General features: G+C 51.0%; 8 protein-coding genes across 8 annotated transcripts; 3 read left to right on the forward strand and 5 right to left on the reverse strand.

Moving 5' to 3' along the window:
- Positions 1-138: 138 nt before the first annotated feature.
- Positions 139-1,196, forward strand: BJX68DRAFT_262462 (SET domain-containing protein; the record flags this gene model as incomplete). The annotated part of the gene is made up of 2 exons (XM_071044447.1): positions 139-154; positions 205-1,196. 2 exons carry the CDS (start codon positions 139-141, stop codon positions 1,194-1,196), a joined length of 1,008 nt encoding a protein of 335 aa, XP_070903903.1.
- Positions 1,197-1,677: 481 nt separating this feature from the next.
- Positions 1,678-3,846, reverse strand: BJX68DRAFT_262463 (GIY-YIG nuclease family protein; the record flags this gene model as incomplete). The annotated part of the gene is made up of 1 exon (XM_071044448.1): positions 1,678-3,846. One exon carries the CDS (start codon positions 3,844-3,846, stop codon positions 1,678-1,680), a length of 2,169 nt encoding a protein of 722 aa, XP_070903904.1.
- Positions 3,847-4,989: 1,143 nt separating this feature from the next.
- Positions 4,990-6,861, reverse strand: BJX68DRAFT_262464 (uncharacterized protein; the record flags this gene model as incomplete). Its single annotated transcript, XM_071044449.1, has 1 exon — positions 4,990-6,861. One exon carries the CDS (start codon positions 6,859-6,861, stop codon positions 4,990-4,992), a length of 1,872 nt encoding a protein of 623 aa, XP_070903905.1.
- An 810-nt stretch (positions 6,862-7,671) lies between these two features.
- On the forward strand, positions 7,672-8,310 carry BJX68DRAFT_262465 (uncharacterized protein; the record flags this gene model as incomplete). The annotated part of the gene is made up of 1 exon (XM_071044450.1): positions 7,672-8,310. The coding sequence occupies one exon, from the start codon at positions 7,672-7,674 to the stop codon at positions 8,308-8,310; it is 639 nt and encodes a 212-aa protein (XP_070903906.1).
- Positions 8,311-8,346: 36 nt separating this feature from the next.
- Positions 8,347-9,849, reverse strand: BJX68DRAFT_144211 (nucleoside phosphorylase domain-containing protein). The gene has a single exon (XM_071036538.1). It carries the CDS (start codon positions 9,624-9,626, stop codon positions 8,493-8,495), a length of 1,134 nt encoding a protein of 377 aa, XP_070903907.1. The 5' UTR covers positions 9,627-9,849; the 3' UTR covers positions 8,347-8,492.
- A 557-nt stretch (positions 9,850-10,406) lies between these two features.
- BJX68DRAFT_144292 (uncharacterized protein) lies at positions 10,407-14,818 on the reverse strand. The gene is made up of 6 exons (XM_071036540.1): positions 14,392-14,818; positions 13,989-14,259; positions 13,555-13,935; positions 12,919-13,497; positions 12,752-12,863; positions 10,407-12,696 (listed from the first exon to the last, which is right to left on the reverse strand). Exons 1-6 carry the CDS (start codon positions 14,665-14,667, stop codon positions 10,491-10,493), a joined length of 3,825 nt encoding a protein of 1,274 aa, XP_070903908.1. The 5' UTR covers positions 14,668-14,818; the 3' UTR covers positions 10,407-10,490.
- Positions 14,819-14,917: 99 nt separating this feature from the next.
- On the forward strand, positions 14,918-18,499 carry BJX68DRAFT_227541 (DEAD/DEAH box helicase). The gene is made up of 11 exons (XM_071038689.1): positions 14,918-15,315; positions 15,383-15,975; positions 16,030-16,131; positions 16,185-16,411; positions 16,471-16,504; positions 16,553-16,734; positions 16,791-17,661; positions 17,709-17,891; positions 17,967-18,117; positions 18,206-18,289; positions 18,346-18,499. Exons 1-11 carry the CDS (start codon positions 14,971-14,973, stop codon positions 18,379-18,381), a joined length of 2,808 nt encoding a protein of 935 aa, XP_070903909.1. The 5' UTR covers positions 14,918-14,970; the 3' UTR covers positions 18,382-18,499.
- On the reverse strand, positions 18,346-20,404 carry BJX68DRAFT_144230 (tryptophan--tRNA ligase WRS1). Its single transcript, XM_071036539.1, has 3 exons — positions 19,990-20,404; positions 19,101-19,923; positions 18,346-19,048 (listed from the first exon to the last, which is right to left on the reverse strand). The coding sequence occupies exons 1-3, from the start codon at positions 20,112-20,114 to the stop codon at positions 18,722-18,724; spliced, it is 1,275 nt and encodes a 424-aa protein (XP_070903910.1). The 5' UTR covers positions 20,115-20,404; the 3' UTR covers positions 18,346-18,721.
- Positions 20,405-20,454: the final 50 nt, after the last annotated feature.

Consider the following 20,454-nt stretch of genomic DNA (forward strand, 5'->3'; position numbering starts at 1 on the left):
GTCACCGCGGGGAACTAAAGCCACAAAAATGTTTTCATAGCCATTTCCCACGCTTTCCAGCTCCTTACAAGCAACACATCTTAAACATACAGAAGTCATCAGGCTATAGAGACTGATTTATGAGCTAGAAGCTGCAAGATGTCTCAACCCCACCGTAAGCAGTCTACCAACGCTTCAACCCAGAAACACCACTAACACAAACAGCATACTCGACCCTTCCAATCCCCAAAACAGCTCCATTCAAACTCCAGCCATCGCCAGGAAAAGGCTGGGGCGCATTTGCCACGCGTCGCATCCACCAGGGCACTATAATCCTTACCGAAACCCCCCTCTTCAGCATCCCAAAACACCACGATCAAATCACCGAGACCGACATCTACCTCGCCTTCCAATCTCTCTCACCATCCCAGAAGCAGCACTTCCTTGCCCTCCGCAACAACGCCTCGACCACGTTCCCGACAATGACCGCCGCATTTGCAGAAAACTGCTTCGGTCGCTCGACCGAGCCGGGCCCCCACGCGCTGGGACTATACATCCTCCATTCGCGATTCAACCACTCGTGTCTACCGAATGCCAAGATTCCTCGCACGGACCTGACAGTGGGGATAACCAGCGTCGCGATGAGGGTCATTGGGGCCGGAGAGGAGATAACGTTCTGCTATGAGACGGATTTCGAGTGTCGGACGCGCCGCGAACGGCAAGATATTTTGCATTTCGTCTGCGGGTGCAGGGCTTGTGTACCCGGTACGGAGTTCCAGGCTGCGAGCGAAATGCGGAGGACGCTGGTTCGCGGATTACAGTATCTGACCCTCGGTCGAGACCTGGATGGGCAGAGGCACGGGGGTCATGGTCATGACTCCGCGCGGAGGCCTCTTATCTTTGACCCGGTGTTAAAGAAGGCAGCTGAAGATCTGGAAATTCCCACATCGTCACGGTTGGTATATCTACTTCTGACCATGGTCTTGCTTGAAGAGGAGGGGCTGCTGGACGGGTATATGGTTGAGAGGTTCGCTCCCAGCCTACGGTTTGTCTCTCGGTCTTTTTCTCTGAAAAGCAGTGCGTCGATTGCTGGATTCGCCATGGTTCAGAAACGCTGGATAGAGAGGTTCTGTGTTGCTATGCATCTATGGGGTCGTGCTGATCCGGGAGACGCTGCTGTTCAGGCGGTGCTAAAGGCTGTCAGAGGCTTAGAGTAGGCTGGGGATCGTTCAGCGAGTTTATTTTTTCGATGGGTAGTTGGAATGGTAACAAGACGCTCGAGCCACACACTATTCCCGCTCACGAGTTAGCTGTTAGAGTACCATGGACAGGCTCATGGATGCCACAGTGCTACATAAAGTCTCATAGAATCGGAACTGGGGTGTTTAATGCTCATCATATCTCTTGAAGCACGAATTTCCCATGTTTTGGAAGTTTAGGTCGTAAGCGAGAATGCCCAGAGGGGTTATAACAAGGAGGTGCCAATTAGGATTTGGTCCAGGGACCCATTGAAGGCAAGGCATATGGGAGTATGGGGGACTAGTGGCCTCGTCCGAGGTCGAACTATATTCGAATACAAGACAATGATGAAAGGTAAACACGGTCTAAAGATACATTGTATACAACAGACGTAGGGGGGGTGAAAACATACAATCACCGATACATATACATAGATGAGCACCACCAAATATAAAAGAACTACTTGAACTTGTTGGCAACTTTACCAAACCCCTCCTTGCCCTTATCCTTGAATGAAGATACCCTGGACCTCCGGGCCTTCCTAGCTTGCTCCACCGCTGTTGACACTCTCCGTAGGAAGCCGGGCCTGACATCGCCGCCGGTTTGAGAATTTGGATCAGAAGGCGAGTCGGATGGTGCGCGTGGGATCCGTCGATGTTCTTCGACAGATGACCTTTCCCCGTCGGAATCGGAGGGCGGTTCGTCTTCCCGTGCTGTTCCAGCCGTGTGCCTCTTAGACTTGGCGAGTTTCTTCTTGTTCGTGTCCTTTCCCTCCTTCCTCCTTGCTTCGTCCTCGCGCCTCGCAGCCGCCTTTTCGCTGGCCCATTTCGTCCACCTATTCTCTTCCTGCGAGAGGTCCCCCTCCTTGGGAATGTCGGAAATATCATAGCCCACCTCAACCAGCTCCGACCAAGCACAAAGACTAGCCTTGAGGTCCTCAACAGGAGCATGAATCCAATCCTTGTGCTCAGTGCGGCATCTGTCGTATCCGCATGTATCCCACCGTACACGGCCCTCGAATTGCGCCAGAACCAAACTCTGCACTCTGGCTTTGTTGGAGCAGGTGATAGCGAAAGAGTGGTCTGCTTTGCTGTAGCAACTGCTGTTTCTTCTGGGGCTGTCCGGGCCCCGGTGGAATATCTTGTATGTCTTCCTCTTCGCATGGACGGTGAGGTATATTGTACCCTTGTCCTTGTCCTTCGGGGCGCGAGCATATTTCTCAAGAGCTTTTCGGACCTTTGTATCAATTATGCCCGAGGATGGTGTATCTGTCGACGAAGTATCCGCGACGGAACCTGCGTCCGAGTGTGCTGCGCTGGCACCTCCGGCCGATGATATGCTTGGCGATTCATCCGAAGATGACTCCCGTCGTCGCCTCGAATCAAGATTTTTTCCGCTGCTGAACAACTTCCTCTCAAGGCGTTTCGCGGGCCGACGAACTCCGTTATCAGAATCTCTCTCGTTTTCATTCACCAAGTCGGGGGTTATATGCCTTGCGGCAGGGGTTGGCGTGAGTCCATAGTCATCGTTTTCGTCATCATACAACTCAGGGTCGGTCCCAGGAGTCGTCGCGGGGGTCATATCCGAGAGGCCTGCGGGCGTCGAAAAGGTAGACTCCGGCTCCGAGTCAGGGTCGTCCACAGCCTCTGTCTCCGTCGTCCTTGGCGGCATTTCCTTCTCCAGTATAACAGTCACATTGCTCGGTATCTCATCCATCCACCGGGTCGCCTCCCCCAAAGCAAATCTGCGCCATCTATCGGGGCGAGTCAGCCAACCAGGCATTGGCACACTTTGGTTGTTTCCATCGAGAGAAGAGCCGCAGCGATAGAGCAGTCGCGCATACAACGACCATGCTGTGACGGTATCGATAATGTCGTCTAAAGGAGCTTCGAACCACTCAGTATGCTCATTGGTATCACATTTGACCTCTTTGCATGAATGCTTGCGGCGATATTGAAGAAGCTCAGCGTGGACCACATTTTCTATCATTCCGACGTTTGGACACTGAGCAAAGCAGTGCAGCTCAAGCGGCCCATAGCATTTCTCGAGATCAGTCTGCCTTGTAGGAAGATCGTGCGTGAGACCAATCTTGTAGAAGCGTTTCACTTCCACTTCCTTCCGGCTGAAGACGTATAAATAGCTGACATGCTTGTCCTGCTTTGCAATCTTCCGGGTGAGTATATCCCTGACTTTCGCGTCGATTTGCTGCGGGTCGTCGGGGTCGATCTTGGATTTCGTGCCGGTATAGCTGACAAACTCGATCAGGCGCTCCTCTGTACCTTTCTCGGCCTTTGGTGTCTGAGGTGCGGCACTCTCAGCAGGGTAGATTTGAGCGCGTATCTGGCTCTGCCATTGCTCAACAGCGGCTGCGATGTCTTCTGTTTTCCGATGGACATCACAGAGTGTGAATTTGGCAATTTTCTTCAGGACATGAGCTTGAGTGGCCTCATCGACGTCTTCATTGTCGCACAACCTGTCGTGAAGCTTCTGGACCTTCGCCGCGCATTGCGAGATCTGCTGCATGCAACGACCCTTTCCGGGCGATAATATCATGGCACATCTCGGGTCGGAAGTGAAGCAGCTGTCGGCTACTAAAGGGCGTAACTCGGCAAATCGCAGTTCCGACATTTTCCATCTACTTACCTACTTACCTTGTCTGTGATTCACCAGTTTTCCACAGCACAGGTCTTCAAGAGGTCATTTATCAAGACCCATTTGCGTACCCCCCCCAGCCATCCCACTCAGAAACGCTCGGATTCCAATTCAGGAACAGGACACTCCGCCCAGACCCCCTGCAGCTTGCAGCCTGTTGCCTTGTCTCACTATTCTCAACCCGCGACACGCGTGGGATTTGCATCCCTACCCCAGATTCCACACCGGGCCTGTTCGCAACATTGTTGGGATGTGATTGGCTCGGGGAACATCAAAACGAGTTAGGTTCCCGGCGGACCGACCCAGCTGCATGGATGCGACGAACTAATCTTATTATCTTAATCAAAAGGGGGGCTGGGGACGCCTGGACAGTCTGCGGCGCAACCGGACTGTCGGAAAACTGGGCACGAGGACAATCCCAAAGCCGGTTTTGATTGCTTCCCCAGATAGCAGCGAGTAATCTCATTTGTGGGACAATCTATCTGGCGCGATGGTTCCTGCATGAATTTGGAATTCGTTCAGCTCGGACCTCGCCGGTATTGCTGAGAGGGGTGAGGGGGCCCTCATCTTCAGCCGCATTCGGGGCACGGTCTGCCGTGAGGTGCGGTAGAGGGAGGATAGTGAAACAGCTGAATCATTCTTGAAGAGTCAGAATCCCAGGAGGAAGTTCTCTACGGTACTTTGGATCTCCAAGTCCTTCCTCTTTTGATCGTAGCGATGATTTCGAGGTTGCCGCTGCTCGCGCGCGTGCGTGCGCTAGGCTGCAAAACCCCTGCTAGCGGACTCGGCAATGTCATTATTTCAGGCACAGCGCACATAATCGGGATTGTGCTGCTCCAGCCTCCGAATATTCTTGGTTCAGCTCGATAGCCGGGGAAGCAATTGTACGGCACCTGACTGGGAAGATATGACTCGCACGATGCTCCGAAGGTCAGCCTCATTCCAATTCCAGTCTGTACCTCCGTGACAATGCCACAATTTCCTTGTAGCCAAAAACGGCCGGGCCTTCAAACGCTCCCTGAGGTCATCGTTCACGTTTTTGAGCGGAGTCGGATACTTTTAGCTTCTATTAGAAATTCGAAGACAGTCAGAACGAGCTGTACGCTCACTGTGCGTTGGTCAATCTTCCGTCTGCGAATCAAAGAGCGTGTACATAATCGTCTCCTGACAAGCCATGGCGGTCTCGAGCCCCGTCTTGGAGTGCCGCGTTTCTTTATGATCATGACGCAATGTCTTCAATTGTCCCTCGTAGGCTTCCCGGAATGCGTTTCTTGCATCGTCGAACCGCCCTCGCGCCAGATGACAGGTCCCAATTCTGTTTAAAACCACAAGCCTCGGGACTGTGTCACGATGCTCCGGGGCCAGTAGCTGTTCGTGAGCATGTAGTTCCTCATGGCATCCGCGGTAGGCTACCTCGGCCTCTGCATATTTCTCCTGCTCGCGTAGGGATTCCCCGAGTAGCCACAGGATTTGGATCGATAGCAGGTCGTCCCGGGCAAGTCCAGGTTGAAGAGCTTCCTTGAGGCATCGTTGCGCGTCTTCGTGTTTTTGTTGTTCATATAGCGATCTGCCAAGCCACAATAGGTCTTCGGCTATTTTCTCGAAGTTGGGACTATCTTGCTGCCGTGGCCTGCGTCTTTCGTGAACATCTCGAAATACCATTTCAGCATTTTGTAGACATATACTTCGAGACTCTGTCATCTTCAAAAGACTCCTTCCATGCGCGAGTTGACACCATCCAAGTTCCCACAAAGCGTAGAGGGTGCGCTCCGAGAACCGCCCACTCAGCCGTTCGTGTTTGGCGACGATGTCATGAAATATTTGCTGTGCTTCCCGGAACTTGCGTTGAAGGAGTATGCACATAGCGAGGTCTCCCTGGTGATGAATCGTGACGAGATGCAGACGCCCAAACACCTTGTCAGACCGTTGCCATACTGTTCTGAGAAGGCGCTCCGCTGCTTCATAGTTTCCGTCTGCTTGTATAGAAAGAGCAAGGTAGGCTAATGAGTTCAAAGTCTCTGCTTGTATGTAATGGAGGCGGCTATCCCAGTGTTCGAGGGACGTGTCGATCTTTCTTTCTGCCATACGAAAGTAGAAACTGGCCAGCGTGTAAACCATTGGGTCCAGTGATGCAGGTATTTCTGCATCGGCCTCCGTTGGTGACACAGCGGCCTCGTCACCAGCCCGCACAGCACCAATATATAGAATGAGTAATTCCTCTCTTTCTAGAAAGTGCAAGTCGCTTTGACCGAGTCCGGTCGAGCTGCTCGTTATCCAGACTTTCAGATTACATCTGCAACGACCCTGGTTTGAAAGGAGCGTGTTTAACGATTCCATGAGATTAGCACGTCCTTTGTGCTCGCACTCATCCACAGCATCCAAGAGGCAAATGATTTTGCCGGACCTCTTTTCCTCGGCGGCGTTCAGCAGGATATCCCAGAGCCCATGGAAGTCGCGGACGATTGACTGGCGGGACTCGAACTTTTTAACAATACGCTCTGTAAGCAAGGTTCGGTCCTGGTCGAAGATTTGGTGAAGAATGCAACATAGTGCGGTTGTGATTTTATTCAGGTCATCGCTGTCTCCTCCACCTCTGAAAAAGAAGTATCCAGTTGCTCGGGTTGCGTCTTTTGTAGGGAGTGAATCAGCCAGGTAGGCAGTGATAACGGACTTGTCGACTCCGGAGCTAACGGCCCAAAGAACCTGCGAGCTTTCACTGGCTTGCCACGACTGGTAGGCCGGGTTCTCGAGGAAGGCATACAAAGTATCACGCTTTCCGTCGTCTGCGTGGGGTCTCTGGCCACGATGCGGCGCGACATCCAGGCTTCTCAAGACTTCGTTTTGGCGCTTAACCCAAGAATCGCGGTCAAAGTTTGCATCGCCATTGAAAGTAGCGTTGTTAATCTGTATGCCACTACCTGCGTTGTTGAACTGGTAACCGTGAGTGCTATTGAAATTATTTGGCGTAGAAGGGCGCCGTGAGTTAGGCATATTGTGACAAAGTGCCCGATGCTAGGCTGTTTGGGGCTTTCCGGGTCGGAAGACGGGGTCTGCCTCGTCGGATCAAACACGTGCAGAATTTATACAAGAGCCCTGCCCAAGGATGCAGGTGGGCAGTTTCGGTGGGCGGCGACGGCTGATATCTCAGATAATGCTTCAGGAAGCGCTACCTGGATAGGCGGGTAATGTTAGTTTTGCGGGGAGGCAAATGAGAGAGACTCAAGGCAGGACATATCGCCGGTTCTTACAGAGCCAGGTGTGTAGAGTGAGTTCTCTTTCCTCCGGCATCGGAATGGCAAGGAGCGATTACGTCTGAGGAGAGCAAACCCGCGGGCTTCCTGGTTGGCGCATGACCACAGATGTGAGGCTTGCTCCGAGGGAGGTCGCGGAGAGAGGCTCAGGTAGAGGATATCTGATATGTGACTGGAGGATCGAGGTTTGGGCAGCAAGCTGACCTGCAGAAGTTTCGCAAATCATGATTGAAGTCGATGCTGACCTGCAGCGTCAATGGAGGAGTGATAATAAACTCCAAGGATAGTAAGGATATCACACACCACTTTGTCAACGGAGAGCCAATCGACTAATGTGACTGCAGAAGAATCATGCAGGATGGTGCAAACCTGCTACCACCGAGTGTTCGTGTCCAGCAAGCCACAGATTTCACGGAAGCGCCCCAACCTCGTGAAGGTGATGAGATGAATTCCTTAAGGACTATCAACTCCCCAAGTCAAGATCGCATTGTCGATTCAAACTCTGCCTCTCTCGGGTCCTCTTCTCAATATACCAGTATCAAATTTCGAAATGGCCAACACCGAATTCGGGAACCTGATGGTGGATATCATCGCTTCCCTCGGGGACGCCTGGTCCAACTACAGCAAACTTAGGGGAGACGACCAATTCCCGAAAGCCTTCCACGGAGCCGGTCGAGAGCTCAAACACGTTCATCATACCCTTGAAAACATTCAATCGCACGGCACTTTCGACCGGACGGTAATATCTGAAAACAGTGTTCGAGCCCTCCAAGCATGCAATGCCAAGGCAAAACTCTCTGCGGTGACCTACGCAGAAACCGCGCGGAGACACGGTAGCCAGCGACTCGAAGCCTACTGGTTGACTGTAAGTCAGAATGGTGATGGTAGCACCGTCGAATCGCTGGTCATGGGGATGGTGCGCGATCTGCAAACTCTTGCCAACGTCGCCAATGTCCAAGCAACCATAAGAGACTCGATTCAAAGTCTGCACGACGGTGTCTCCGACAGGCTTTCTGCGTTAGGATCCTCAGCGCCGAATACTCAGCCGCCCAACGTCTATAACAATAACTACGGTCACGGGACCCAAAACAATGTTTCGGGAGGTGTACAGCACAATCTCACAGGGAGTGGAAACCAGTTTTCTGGGGCGACTTTCAGTGGGCCTGTCAACTTCGGAAGAACCGAGTGATACTCAACTCGTCATTTTATTTGTTGTTATGCAATGCGTTGTTTCAGCTGATTGCCCGCCAAGCCTCAGTGTTGTGTTCTCTTATTGCAAGGCTGGAGAGTCATCTGCCCACTTGTAGAGCGGCAGCGAAACCCCGAAGACGGTCATGACGGATCATATATATTCTTCTATATGATGGAAAGTCAACGAAAGGATACGGGCCCGGTGAAACTACTCCCAAAGAATTGATTTCCACCACCCAGATTGTTATTCTGAATTCCACCCATAGCATTGAACTGCGCACCAGGACCGAAATTGTTGAACGACATATTACCCGCTCGGTAATCGATCCCATCGCTCGAGCGCGCCCGAGCAGTCTCAGACGGAATTCGGGCGGCCACGAGAGAAAGCAGAACCTTGGCATATGCAGCCGCGCACAAGGCTGCGTAGCCTTGCCAATCCTTCTCCTTGTGTGAGTCACAGTAGTCCGAAACGCCACGTATCACGAGACAGGGAAGTTGATCCATCAAGCCAGCGGCCTCCATCTCGAAGCAGAGAATTCCGCCAAACTGCTGCGCGATCCTATCGCGCGTCTGGGCATCCTTGATAACACCATTCCCAGACGCAATCAAGCCATAGTGGATTTGGGGCTCGGTACATTGTCGTGGAGGTCGCACGACAAGCTGGCTCGGGTCGCACTGTGAGCAATCCCGGCTGTAGCTCGAGTGTTCGTACGCTGGGCTGAAGAGCCAGTCCCTTCCCGGACGCGAGAAATGTTCTCTCATGTACTGGAAACTATCCAATATGCCAGTAATGGTGTTCTGAAATTCTGACCCCTTCATCATGTGGTCACTGCGCATCTGAGACACGGCGCTTAACAGGACCTGCGGCGGTCGGTTCAGGGACCCCGTACGTTGGAAGAGTCCGTGAGATAGCACCTTGCCGTAATCGTATTGTATAACTCCACCGGACGTGCCAGACGGCATGCTCACCACCACGTCTCCAAGGCGGATATCAGGTGTGCTATCACCGTCTCTGCTGGGTACCCCACCGCCGATCCCGACCATGAGGCCGAAGTCGATGGAGGGGAACGTGGAAGTCATCTGCGAGACAACTGCTGCTGCAGAGATTGTGCCGTACACACCGGATGGCAAACAGGCGAGAACGATGTTGTGGCCGCTTATTTTTCCGAGCGTGTAGGAGTTGTGGTCGGATGGTTGCGGAGGCAGCGGTGCGTGCGTCTCCTCGAGCATGGTTTTGCCGGCTGCCAGCTCTAGCGGTAGTGCGCAGATCCAGCCGACGGTGTAGTCGTTATAATGTAGTTTTTTGGAGGACATGCTTTCAGGTATTCGGAGGGTTAAACCGCGGAAAATTGTTTTCGTGGCTGGGGTCCTGATAAACCAGGCGGCGCCCCAACGCGGGGTCAAAGAGGTGAATTAGTAAATAAACCTGATACAAGATCGTCACAGTATAGTATCGGCGCGATAGTGTAGTATAGGCATAACGTGTACAGGATTCAGCAATAGATTCAGCCACCTTGAAAATTGGAGAGCTCTCTTGCTGCCTGCAAAGGCGAAACGGTCCCCGGCAGGGCTGTGTTACTTCACCCATGCGGACCACGTGACAGCATACTATGTATTTCTCAGGCTATGTTACCACCATTCATGCTACTAGAATATAAAAGCTAATGCTTAGTATAGCTAGGAAAGACCAAAAATAATACACACTGACCAGCTTTCTGTTTATAGCGCATAGCTACCCTGTTCCGTCCTTTGAAAGTAGTTGTCCCAGTTAGGAGAGATGATTATCCTTATTGGCATCCTCCAACATTCATTTTATGACGTTTCGACTTGAGTTTTGTCTTCTAAGGCTTGACCATTGGCAGTTTAGCTTATATAGCGCACGAATGAAAATAAAATGGTTGTAATCACGACCTTTTTCCATCCTGAGGTCGGTTCTTATCTGGAGAGCATCGGTTATTTTTGTAGGTCTAGTCTGGTAATTAGCGGTCTAGGTCGATTTTTCTTGATCATTGCCTAAGACATATGGTGTGATCCACGGCACTTGTTGGCCGGAAATCATATTGCAGAGATAGCCAAGTATCCAAAGATGCATTCGGTTATCTAATCATGAAGTGCAAATGGACAAACATCAAGGCAACAAAACGCATCTAGCCCAGCCACGTGCCAACAAGTCCAGTCTTATTTAGACGCATTCTTCTCTTGCATGGCTTTCCATTCCTCAACCGAGATTCCTTTCTGCCTGGCTCCACATTCAGTAATGGCGTCTAGTATTTCCAAATAACCTTTTTCTTCTGCAATCTCGCGTGGAGTCAGGAAGCGATTCCTTCTCCCTGTCTTCAAATGAGCAGGTTTATGCAGCTCAATGTTTTTGCATTGAAGAAGCCGTTTGACTATGGCGACATGCCCAGAAAAGACAGCTAACCCCAACGCAGAGGCACCCCGGACTTCAATATCGTCAAATCTCCCTATCTCATGATTAAGCTTTACTTCCCGGCCGGAGTCCAGTAACAGAGAGACCACGTCCAGGTGTCCGTTCCGGACAGCATGTTGCAATGGAGTGCAATAATTTCTGTCTATAAGATCTAGTGGCAGCTCTCTATCCTCAAGGAGTTGCTTGATTGTATCTGTCCTTCCGAGCCGTGCCGAATGATAAAGCTGTGATATTCGAAACCATTTTTGGGAATCATTTGTGTCGTGGTGCCTGCCAAGCAACATGTGCAAGATATCCTCCTCGCCATTTTTCGAGGCATTTCCCAACGGCTTCTGGTCTTGTGCGGTTGCGGGATGCCAAAGCCCTTGGTCAAGCAGGAGCTTACAGACCTCCTTTTTACCAAAATTCGCAGCCGCACACATCGCTGACTCACCCGCCTTAACCAGGTCATCGCCTTTGAATGCACTAGTCAAGTATTTCAGGGAGCCCATGCAGTCATACTCAATGGCAGTAGCTATCCAATCGCGTTGTATACCCATTCCATGAGAGCCAAAATACTCTAACAATTCTTGGGCCTCAGCATCGTCATGGCGTTTGAACATCGTTCGTACCCATCTGTCAATATTCTTTTTATCGCGCTCAGAAGTGTCTGGCTTGATATGTGACAAACCAAGAATGCATCGAAGGAATGTGTATCGCTTTTCCAGGTAGGCTCTCCCTATCACAGCAAGGATGTGCTTCCCCGGGTGCAAGCTTTTATCCAGAAGAAACCTGGTTATACCAACTTGCTCCTTGTCGATTGCGGACCCGATCGCTGGGCCCCTATACACCCCTCTTCCCCAGACGTACTGCTCTAGCTCGTCAGGCCCAAATTGTTCGGCCCAGCGTTCAACCATGGCGAGGTTGCCGGTCGTACAGGCGTGCTTCAGGTCAATCGAGGCAGGATCCTGATACACAGGAAACGCAGTGGATTCCACTGGGGCTTGATGGCATCTCACATCATGTGAGTCGAGGTCGTCTTGACTTGCAAATCCGAGCTGCGAGGCAGGACAGCACGGCACTTTGCAAATGAATACGCGCTCATGCTCTTGCAGATGCTGGTCTCGACTATTCGAGTCGGTAAATCCTACCACAAAGAGTTGGCAATACGGCCGGTTGCATTTGAATAGTCCTTCTCCATAAAAGTTCTGCAAGTCATGCTGCTTTAAGGCCATACTTTCAATCTCTGTCCGAATGGCTTCAATGACGCGGTTCAAGTCCAGGATCGGGGTGCTGCTTCTTCGATTGCATGATATCGTTGTCTCAGATTTCCAGTATTCAAATCCTCGCACCAGCTGATCATAAAAGATCGTGCTCTCAAACGGCGTCAATATGATTTGCGTCTGGCGGGACACGGAGCACTTAGGCCCGTCTAGGCCATGGTTACGGAGGAACTCCCCAACCTCATGACAGAGATCTTGGAAAGCATCAGGACTGTAGCTGGTAATATGTGTGAGGCAGTCTTCAAGGTGACCTATCCAGTGCGCCACTGCGTAGTCAAGGAATGCGTAGTGACCCGTCTGGACGTATTTTGTCAGGGCCTGATCGGTAAAGGGGAGATTGCAGCTGGGGTGGTTGAGATATACCAAGCACAACCTCAGTAGGTCATACGCTTGATCACTCTCCACCACAAGATTTTTGTTGAGAAGATACGATCTTGCTGTTGTATGCACGAGCTCAATCGTACCTCTACCGCGAAGCTCGATCAGAGACCCAAGTAGTTGCTTCGAATCTAAAGACAACCTGCGATCTTCAAACTCGATGGTTCTCGTGGCGAGGTCAATCGAAACAGCACCCTGGATTTCATGCCAATTGAGAGAGCGTTTTGCGCAAACTAGCCAGCCAAGCAGCCTTCTTGCATACATGGCTTGCGGTTCGTCACCTACCAAGATCCTGGTGATGATCCGGTCATATCTACCGAGTGACACATTAGTCGCCGGTCTATCAAATAAACACGCGAACACCTTACGCTTCGTCCAGGCCGTTCGGTAAAATCTCTGAGCTCGTCTCCCTGTTGAAGTCTGCCCTTGATACTTGGCTGCATAAGTTATGCATCACAAGTCTCGCAAATAAGAACATTCCTGTGTACGTCAGCCCATGGTTATGCAACAAGAATAGCGGGCAAGTTCCACGAACCAGCGGCCTTATCCACAATGGATTGGACAATCACATTGCGACGATCTTCCGATAAATGAAACGAGCCCACCCATGAGCTACTGAGCGAATCGCAGTAAATTCGAAGGTCACCCATATTCCTGTCCTTGGTTACCTTCAATAGAGGGATGTCTTTCAGAAGCTGGTTGCAGATCTGATCATCCTGGCTGACGAATAGACAGCGGGCGTCGCCAGAATCATTATTGATTGACTCCACCTCCTTTCGAATCCAGGAGACGAGAGTGCGGCTCTCCTTGGAAGGACACTCGTCTACACCGTCGAGAACAATAAAGATACTCGGCAGACTTCTCAAGGCGAGACCGAGAAGTTCCTGGGCGGAGAAAATGGATGTCAAGGTGCCTGTTGCACTATCGGTAGCACAATCATACAAATGCGGTACCAGTGTTTTGTTATGTCTCAGTAACTGATTCAAGAGGCCCCGAGCGACGGCAAGAAAAGAATTCCTCTCCTGATCGCCGTGTTTGCAGAAGAAGAAAATGACCTTTTCAGGTGAAGACTTCTGCAATTCCTGGATTATACGCGCTGCTAGGATTGTTTTTCCTGCACGAGCATTATAAGCATTGATTCCTATAAGTAGGTATGGTTTATCGTACTCACCTGCTCCAGGAATCCCGGTTAACCATAGAAGCGGCGTTGTCATAATCGATGGGTTGGACCAAGCGCCCACAAGACTATCACGTAAAATCCACTCCCCAGTGCCAGGGTAATTTGCACTCTCATGTATGTAATTTGCTTGATCATCCCCAGAATTCGCCGCGCTTAACCAGTCGCGCACCGCCCTTCGTTTCCTGCGATCCTCATCGTCCTTCTCTCGCCGATACTTCTCCTCCCTCTCGGCCCCAGATTTCCGGTGTTCAGTGAACTCTACAAGACTCGCCTGGCTTTCGAGCAACATCTTATGAGACTGGAAGCTCTCAATAATGCGAGAGAACTTGACTTTCGAGCTGTCCCATTGAACGCGAAAGAGCTGTTTCCACACTGGTTTGAATGTTAATGGCTTCGTTGGTATAAAAGGAGACGGGGCCAAATACCTGGGTGCTTGAAAAACTTCAACGCCTTTTTATGGAAACGAAGGATATCGGCGTAAATCAAATGGAGAATTGTCCGCATATGGGCATTTGATTGGAACAGACTTTGGTACTGTTCCAGTTGTGGTAGGTTTAACCCAATTCGTTCGTACATTTCAAGCAGGGCGTCGAACGCCGCATGATATGAACTGGCGGTCTGTTCCAGGTTAGCAACCACCAGTCCCGACGAAATCATGTCACTCCACTTTACCAGTAGCAAACATTTCACGGGACCCTATCATGCCAGTCTAGGATTAGGACTCTGTTATTTGATCGGAGAGTGAACGGGGAAAGAAAATACGCGCGGAGTTAGGGCCCAGAACGGCGACGCCGAGGCCAGCAAAAACACAAAGGCTGAAGAACTCACCCAAACGAAGCCCACAAACATGGATGCGTTCAAGTAGACAGTGACAACTTGCTCAAATTGTCCCATTCTAAGCACAAAGGATTCAAGGCGCTTCAGGTTCCTCAACTTCCTTTCTGACATCTGCTGGTTCTGCAACTTCGCAATCGCGCTTTTCAAGTCATCGATGGTCGTGAGCTGGAAGTCCTGCGCTTGTTCCGGCGTTAATTTGCCCCGAAACTTTTCCACCGCTTGTTTGAACGCTGAATCGTCGATGGGAGAGCTCATAGTAGACGCCATAGTAGCGATGCTGGCGCGCAACTGAACCACGATTTTGCAGACCAGGGATATGTGAGATTAAGAGAAACTGTAAAGAAGGCAATTGATCCAACACGAACAAAGCTGAGACGTGTCGTAGGCTCCTTCTGCGCCACACTTTGTGTGACAGTCAGGCGAACAAGGCTGTTTTGGAATCCGCAGCAATCTCGGCATCGGGGCTGAGCGAAAAAGAAAAGAACCTGCATCTCGAAAACTCCTGCTCCGACAGTTGACACCATTGGAAATTATCTTCTTCCTTGATTTAGCCTTCTATGACAATGCGAAATGAGGCATACCAAGTCGACAAAACGGAGAATCTGGGAGGTTGAAGAAGGGTGGGAGAGTCCGTCGAAAAGGCAGGAACCAGACGCCAACACGAGCCTCAGGCCGCCACTTTTCCCCTCTTCAGAAACGAGCCCAAGCCCAAGTGACCCCTCTTACTGTCACTCTCACTCACATTCCCCCTTGCCATCTCCCTTCATCTCCGATAACTTTGATAATGATGTTGGCCACACTCATAATGCCGGGGAACCGCTTCCTCCAACCAATTCGACCAGTGACGACGAGATGCAGTGGGACAGCACCGTGGGCGAAACCAGGACAGAGCCCGACATGGTTTGCTTCGGCATGGTATAGTCTCCCTATGAAAATCCGCCCCTAAAGGCTTCTCTCTAATGATGTATAATGCTTTCGATAGTTATGCGACGTTAAGGCGCGGTTAAAAGACGACGTGCAGATACTCGAGGGTACATTCGGTATCACCCACAATTCCTCAGAGACCTTGTGGCGCCTCTCAATGATCGGGAAAGACAACCATATCGCCCTCCAGCATACTGCTGGGAAGGACTTTGCCGTACTAAACTCAAAAATCACCCGATTGATGCACGCCTTATCCCACCTTGATAAGCTCCAATACGAAGTACTGGTCTCGGGGAATGAGCTGTCGGAAGCCATATCTACATGGGCATGTCGAGGAAAGACAAATGATTTCCATGTAAACATTGTCGTTTATGGGCTGCAGGTGCATCGTGATGAGATAGGATCTATTTTGTCCGCATCCGACTGGTACCTACAAGTGCCCTGGCAGATTCCTGCTGGCATTCCCTATGATAATCCCCAGTTCTGGGATCTTGGGCAGTCGGTGGAACCACCGCAGACTCAGTGCGATCTAGGTGTTAACCCCAAGGCAAGCGCCATGACAGAAGCCGCTATCATTCTCAATAGCCTTGATCAAACATCTTTCCTATCTCCCGCAGTGATTGACGACAGGATTACGCAGTCCCTTTTAAGGTATGGAGATTGCTGTTCCTCCGCCAAAATTATGCCAGACTGACTTATATTTAGCCACCAACAAACTGGTGTCAATTTCATTGCCCAACGAGAGGGCTGGCAACCTTCGAGTTTCTTCTCATTGTGGAACTCTCGTAGCAGAGCTGATATGGATTTGTTAGTGGTCGCTTCAATTCCGGCAACAAAACATTTAGTAATAACTCTTATAGTTATGAACACAAGATTACCGGCACTCGAAGCTCAACAAAACCTCAGGAGACAGTAGGAGGTATTCTCGCAGATGAGATGGGGCTGGGCAAGACTCTAACCCTTTTATCTGCGATTGTTGGAAGCCTCAATTCTTCACAGTCATGGACAGCCACGGAGCCTGCGGCCCTCGGCTTACAGCGTTCTATGACCAGGGTAGGAGCAACACTGGTCATTGTCCCGTCTGTATGTATGTGCTGACACAGAGCAACTCTACATACCCAGCGCGTCTTACTAATGGAACCTTAGTGATCATGGAGCAATGGTGTCAGGAGATCAGAAGGCATGTACCTGGCCTATTTGCGTGGTTGAAAAAGCTAACGCATCATAGACACGTTTGTACTTCCTCGCTCCGGGTGATGAAGTACCACGGGTCAACGAGAGCAAAGGATGGTCATAGCTTCAGCGACTACGACCTTGTGCTATCGACATATGGGACAGTTTCTAGGGAGTTCGCGAGTGGAAATAGTCAGCTTTATGAGGCTCAGTGGTTTCGACTTGTTCTCGATGAAGGTGAGCAATTGAATAGTGATCTGACGGTCGGCTTACTGACAGATCCTTCGCGACAGCCCATAATATTCGTGACCAAAGTACCAGACAGTTCCGAGCAATGTGTTCGTTGCCCGCAAAATTCAGGTGGTGCCTAACCGGTACGCCCATCCAGAACTCATTAGAAGACCTTGGCAGCTTGATCCGATTTCTGCGAATACCTCATCTCGATACTGCCAAGTTCCGCGAGCATATCCTGAGACCGGCCGAGAAAGGTCAAGAGATAGGGTTCGCCAATCTCCGGACTTTATTACGGTCGATTTGCCTACGGCGGACGAAGAAAATCCTGCACTTTGCCGAGCCAAGCAAAGTTTTGCGAGAAATCACCCTGACTCCGGACGAGAAGTGCGCGTATTCTCGTATCGTTGAAGACACCAACATGGAAGTTGAGAAAGCAGTATGTGAAGGCCGGCATCAAGACGCGCGCCGCCAGGTATTCAAGGTAATCCTCAAACTCCGACGGCTTTGTGCCTATGGCACATTTTATCGGCCGTGGGAGGCTTCCAATTCCCATGAAGAGATATTCGCACTTCTACAGCAATCCAATATAGCAAATTGCACGACATGCTCATGCGACGTCGCTTCCATCGATGATTCTAGCCATCCGGCATTTGGCGCGTTCAGTCAATGTCTTCATCTACTATGTGTTGATTGTTACGCCCGGTATAACGAGGACATGAAACAAGCAGACGTCTCAACGTCGAATAAGAGGCGCAGAACCAAGTTCATTTGCCCAATCTGCGGGCAAAATGTCACGGCCAAAGGTGGAAGAACCAGCAATCCTACAACCCAGCCCAACGACATGGACATAGATCTGATCGACAATGGCTATTCCGCCAAGCTGTCTTGCGTTTTGGATGACATTAGCCAACACTATGTGAATGATAAAATGTGAGAATCCCACTAACTCGCGCCGACCGTGGCTGACCCTGGCAAAGAATCGTCTTTTCATCTTGGAAGACTTCACTAAACATACTCGCACGTTTACTCGACAGACAGAATATGCCAGTTTTGCAAATTGACGGCTCCCTCTCGACCAGACGAAGAGATGAAGTGCTTACCAAGTTTCATCAACCCTATAATAACGTGCTGTTGATGACCCTCGGAACGGGAGCTGTTGGGTTTGTTTCCTCCTTCCTCACGCCGCTTTGGATCATCAGCCTAGTCAGTACATACACTAACAACAAGCATTGTAGGTTAAACCTGACTGTCGCCAATCGAGTCCACATCATCGAGCCACAATGGAACCCCACTGTGGAAAGCCAAGCAATCGGTCGAGTCATGCGAATCGGCCAGCGAAAGCAAGTATATGTGACTCGGTATATCGTCAAAAATAGCATTGAGGAGGTATGCATGTCATCCATCCATTGCCTTTCCCAATTCCCTGTTTCCCCGTCACGCTCCGTTATATTGGCAAACCTGACTTGACGTATAGTATGTGCAAAACAAACAATCGAGGAAGATTACAATGGCTCAAGTTGGCTGGAACCCGGAGGACGCGGGAGTGCAGACAGCGCTGGTAGGCATCACGGTCACTAAATATACTTGACTCTTCGGTTAGCTAACATTCTTTAGGACTTGTGGTCTCTGTGTCGGCGTTCGTCGACGTGATTCCTTCTGGAGCTTTCCTGGGAGACGTTGTTTGGGGTATCAGTATATATGTGAGCGGCATTTTGAAGTGTACTTGGATAGAAGATACTCGCATATTGATAGATGTGGGTCAGCAAAGTGACGGAGTATATCTAGATTGATTGTTATGATGCACCCTAAGTGAAACAAAACTCCGGTGTTAAGCTGCTACTTAGTTGCTATGATCTATACACGCGTCTCGGGCCATGGGAAACCCTACCACATAAATCTGCTCGCACGGGAAAACAGAATTGCAGACACGCTCAGTCTATACATTGGGCGCTAACAACTAACGGGTATTCTCTTTTGCCATCATCATCATCTATTTAACCTTCGGCTGCGCCGTCCCATTCCACTCCAATCTCCTCGGCGTCATATACTTCTCCAGCACCTCATCCGTAACCTCCTTTCTCCGCTCCTGGAACTCGGCCACATAGTCCTGCAGCTTCTTGATAGCCAGCGCCTTGAGCTCACCGGTCAGCAGCTCGCCGCTCTTGTAGCTCCGGTAGATCTCGTCGAGCTTGGCGTCGTCGTCCTCGAAGTAGGTGAGGTAGATGTACGAGACGTCAACGTCGGGGTTTCCGCCGAGGCGCCGGTGGTCCTCGATGCTGACTTGGCCGCCGCTGAAGGCGTATTTGTTGATTTTGGTCTGGACATGTCAGTATACATGTGAGTGAGGGGAAGAAGAGGGGTGGGTGTACCTTGATTTGCTTGGGCGTGTCTGACATGAAGATGGCAGAGTTCGGGTCGGAAGAGGACATCTTGCCTCCGGCGCCTTGCAGGGCAGTCAAGAACTTCGAGTGGATGAGCGCCGGCTTCGGCGAGGGGTTCTTCATCTTGTGCGCGTTTTCACGGAGCAGACGGAAGTACGGGTCCTGATCGATACCCATGGGAATCAAGCACTGGATCTCGGCAATCGACTTCTTGCGTTCCGTCTGCGGCTCATCCGTCCAGATCTCCGGGTACGATGTCGCAAAGGCCGCAACACACTGCACAGCGGGGAAGAAGATCCGACCAATGTTTGAACTCTCGTTGAATCCAAACGCCCCACGCACCTGGTTGAACGTAACGAGCTTCGAGAACTCCCACGCGTTCATGAGGATGTGGTTGCTGACGTATTTTAGGTCACTGTAGATGAAGGTCTTCTTCAGATCGAACCCGAGCGCAACAATGTCCTTTGCATTCTCCATGGCGTAGTGCAGCGTCTCCTCGAAGGTCAAGCTATCCTTGAACAGCGCCTTCTCGTCATCCGTAAGCATGAACACGAGCGGGACGTCAAAGACATCCTGCAGCCACTTTGTGAAGGTTAGCGGGATCGTGTGGCCCAGGTGCAGACTGCCTGAACTCGGGCCGCGGCCGGTATACAGGAAGAAGGGCTCGCCCTTTTCCTTCTTCGTGAGGATCCGGTCGAAGTCGCGGTGGCTGAAGAAGAGGCCGCGCCGAAGCCAGCGGTGCGGCTTGTGTCCGGTCACGCGCTCGAAGCGGTCGAGGAGCGCCTGGTCGATGAGCGAGGTGTTCCATTTCCTAGCCACAGACTCCATGTCAGTATAACTGTAAGCCATTGGCGCGCAATGGTCTCCGGTGGCTTACTTGGAAAGAGCCTCGTAGTCGATCCCCACGGCATTACCGGCCTCGTCGCGGCCACCGGCCACAGACCAGGGGTTGACGTCCTGGTCACGGGCAGTTTCAACGAGGTTGTCGGTGTTCTCGGCCATTTTGCCAGGAGCCAGTCCAATCGACCGTGATTGAGGGAATGGAGCGGAGGGAAGAACCAGATGGGCCGAGAACGAGAGCCGCCGTTGTGACTCAAAAGAAAGATGTGGAGGGGCAGTCAGAGTGGATCATGTGATTACCCCTCGATTGATTTAAACTCAAGGTCACGTGTCTTCTTCGGAGTATAACAGGAAATGCTTCACCTGTCGACGAATGCGTTGACCGATCTGTATTGCAGAAACTTAGATATAGTAGTCGTGTAGGACAGAGGGTCACTCGGTACATTACTTAGACCCTGGATGCGGTGCGACATGATTGACTTTAAGTGGCCATACGGGTGTG

Source organism: Aspergillus pseudodeflectus, assembly GCF_044049435.1.
Source record: "Aspergillus pseudodeflectus strain CBS 756.74 chromosome Unknown BJX68scaffold_4, whole genome shotgun sequence".
Classification (NCBI taxonomy): Eukaryota; Fungi; Ascomycota; class Eurotiomycetes; order Eurotiales; family Aspergillaceae; genus Aspergillus; species Aspergillus pseudodeflectus.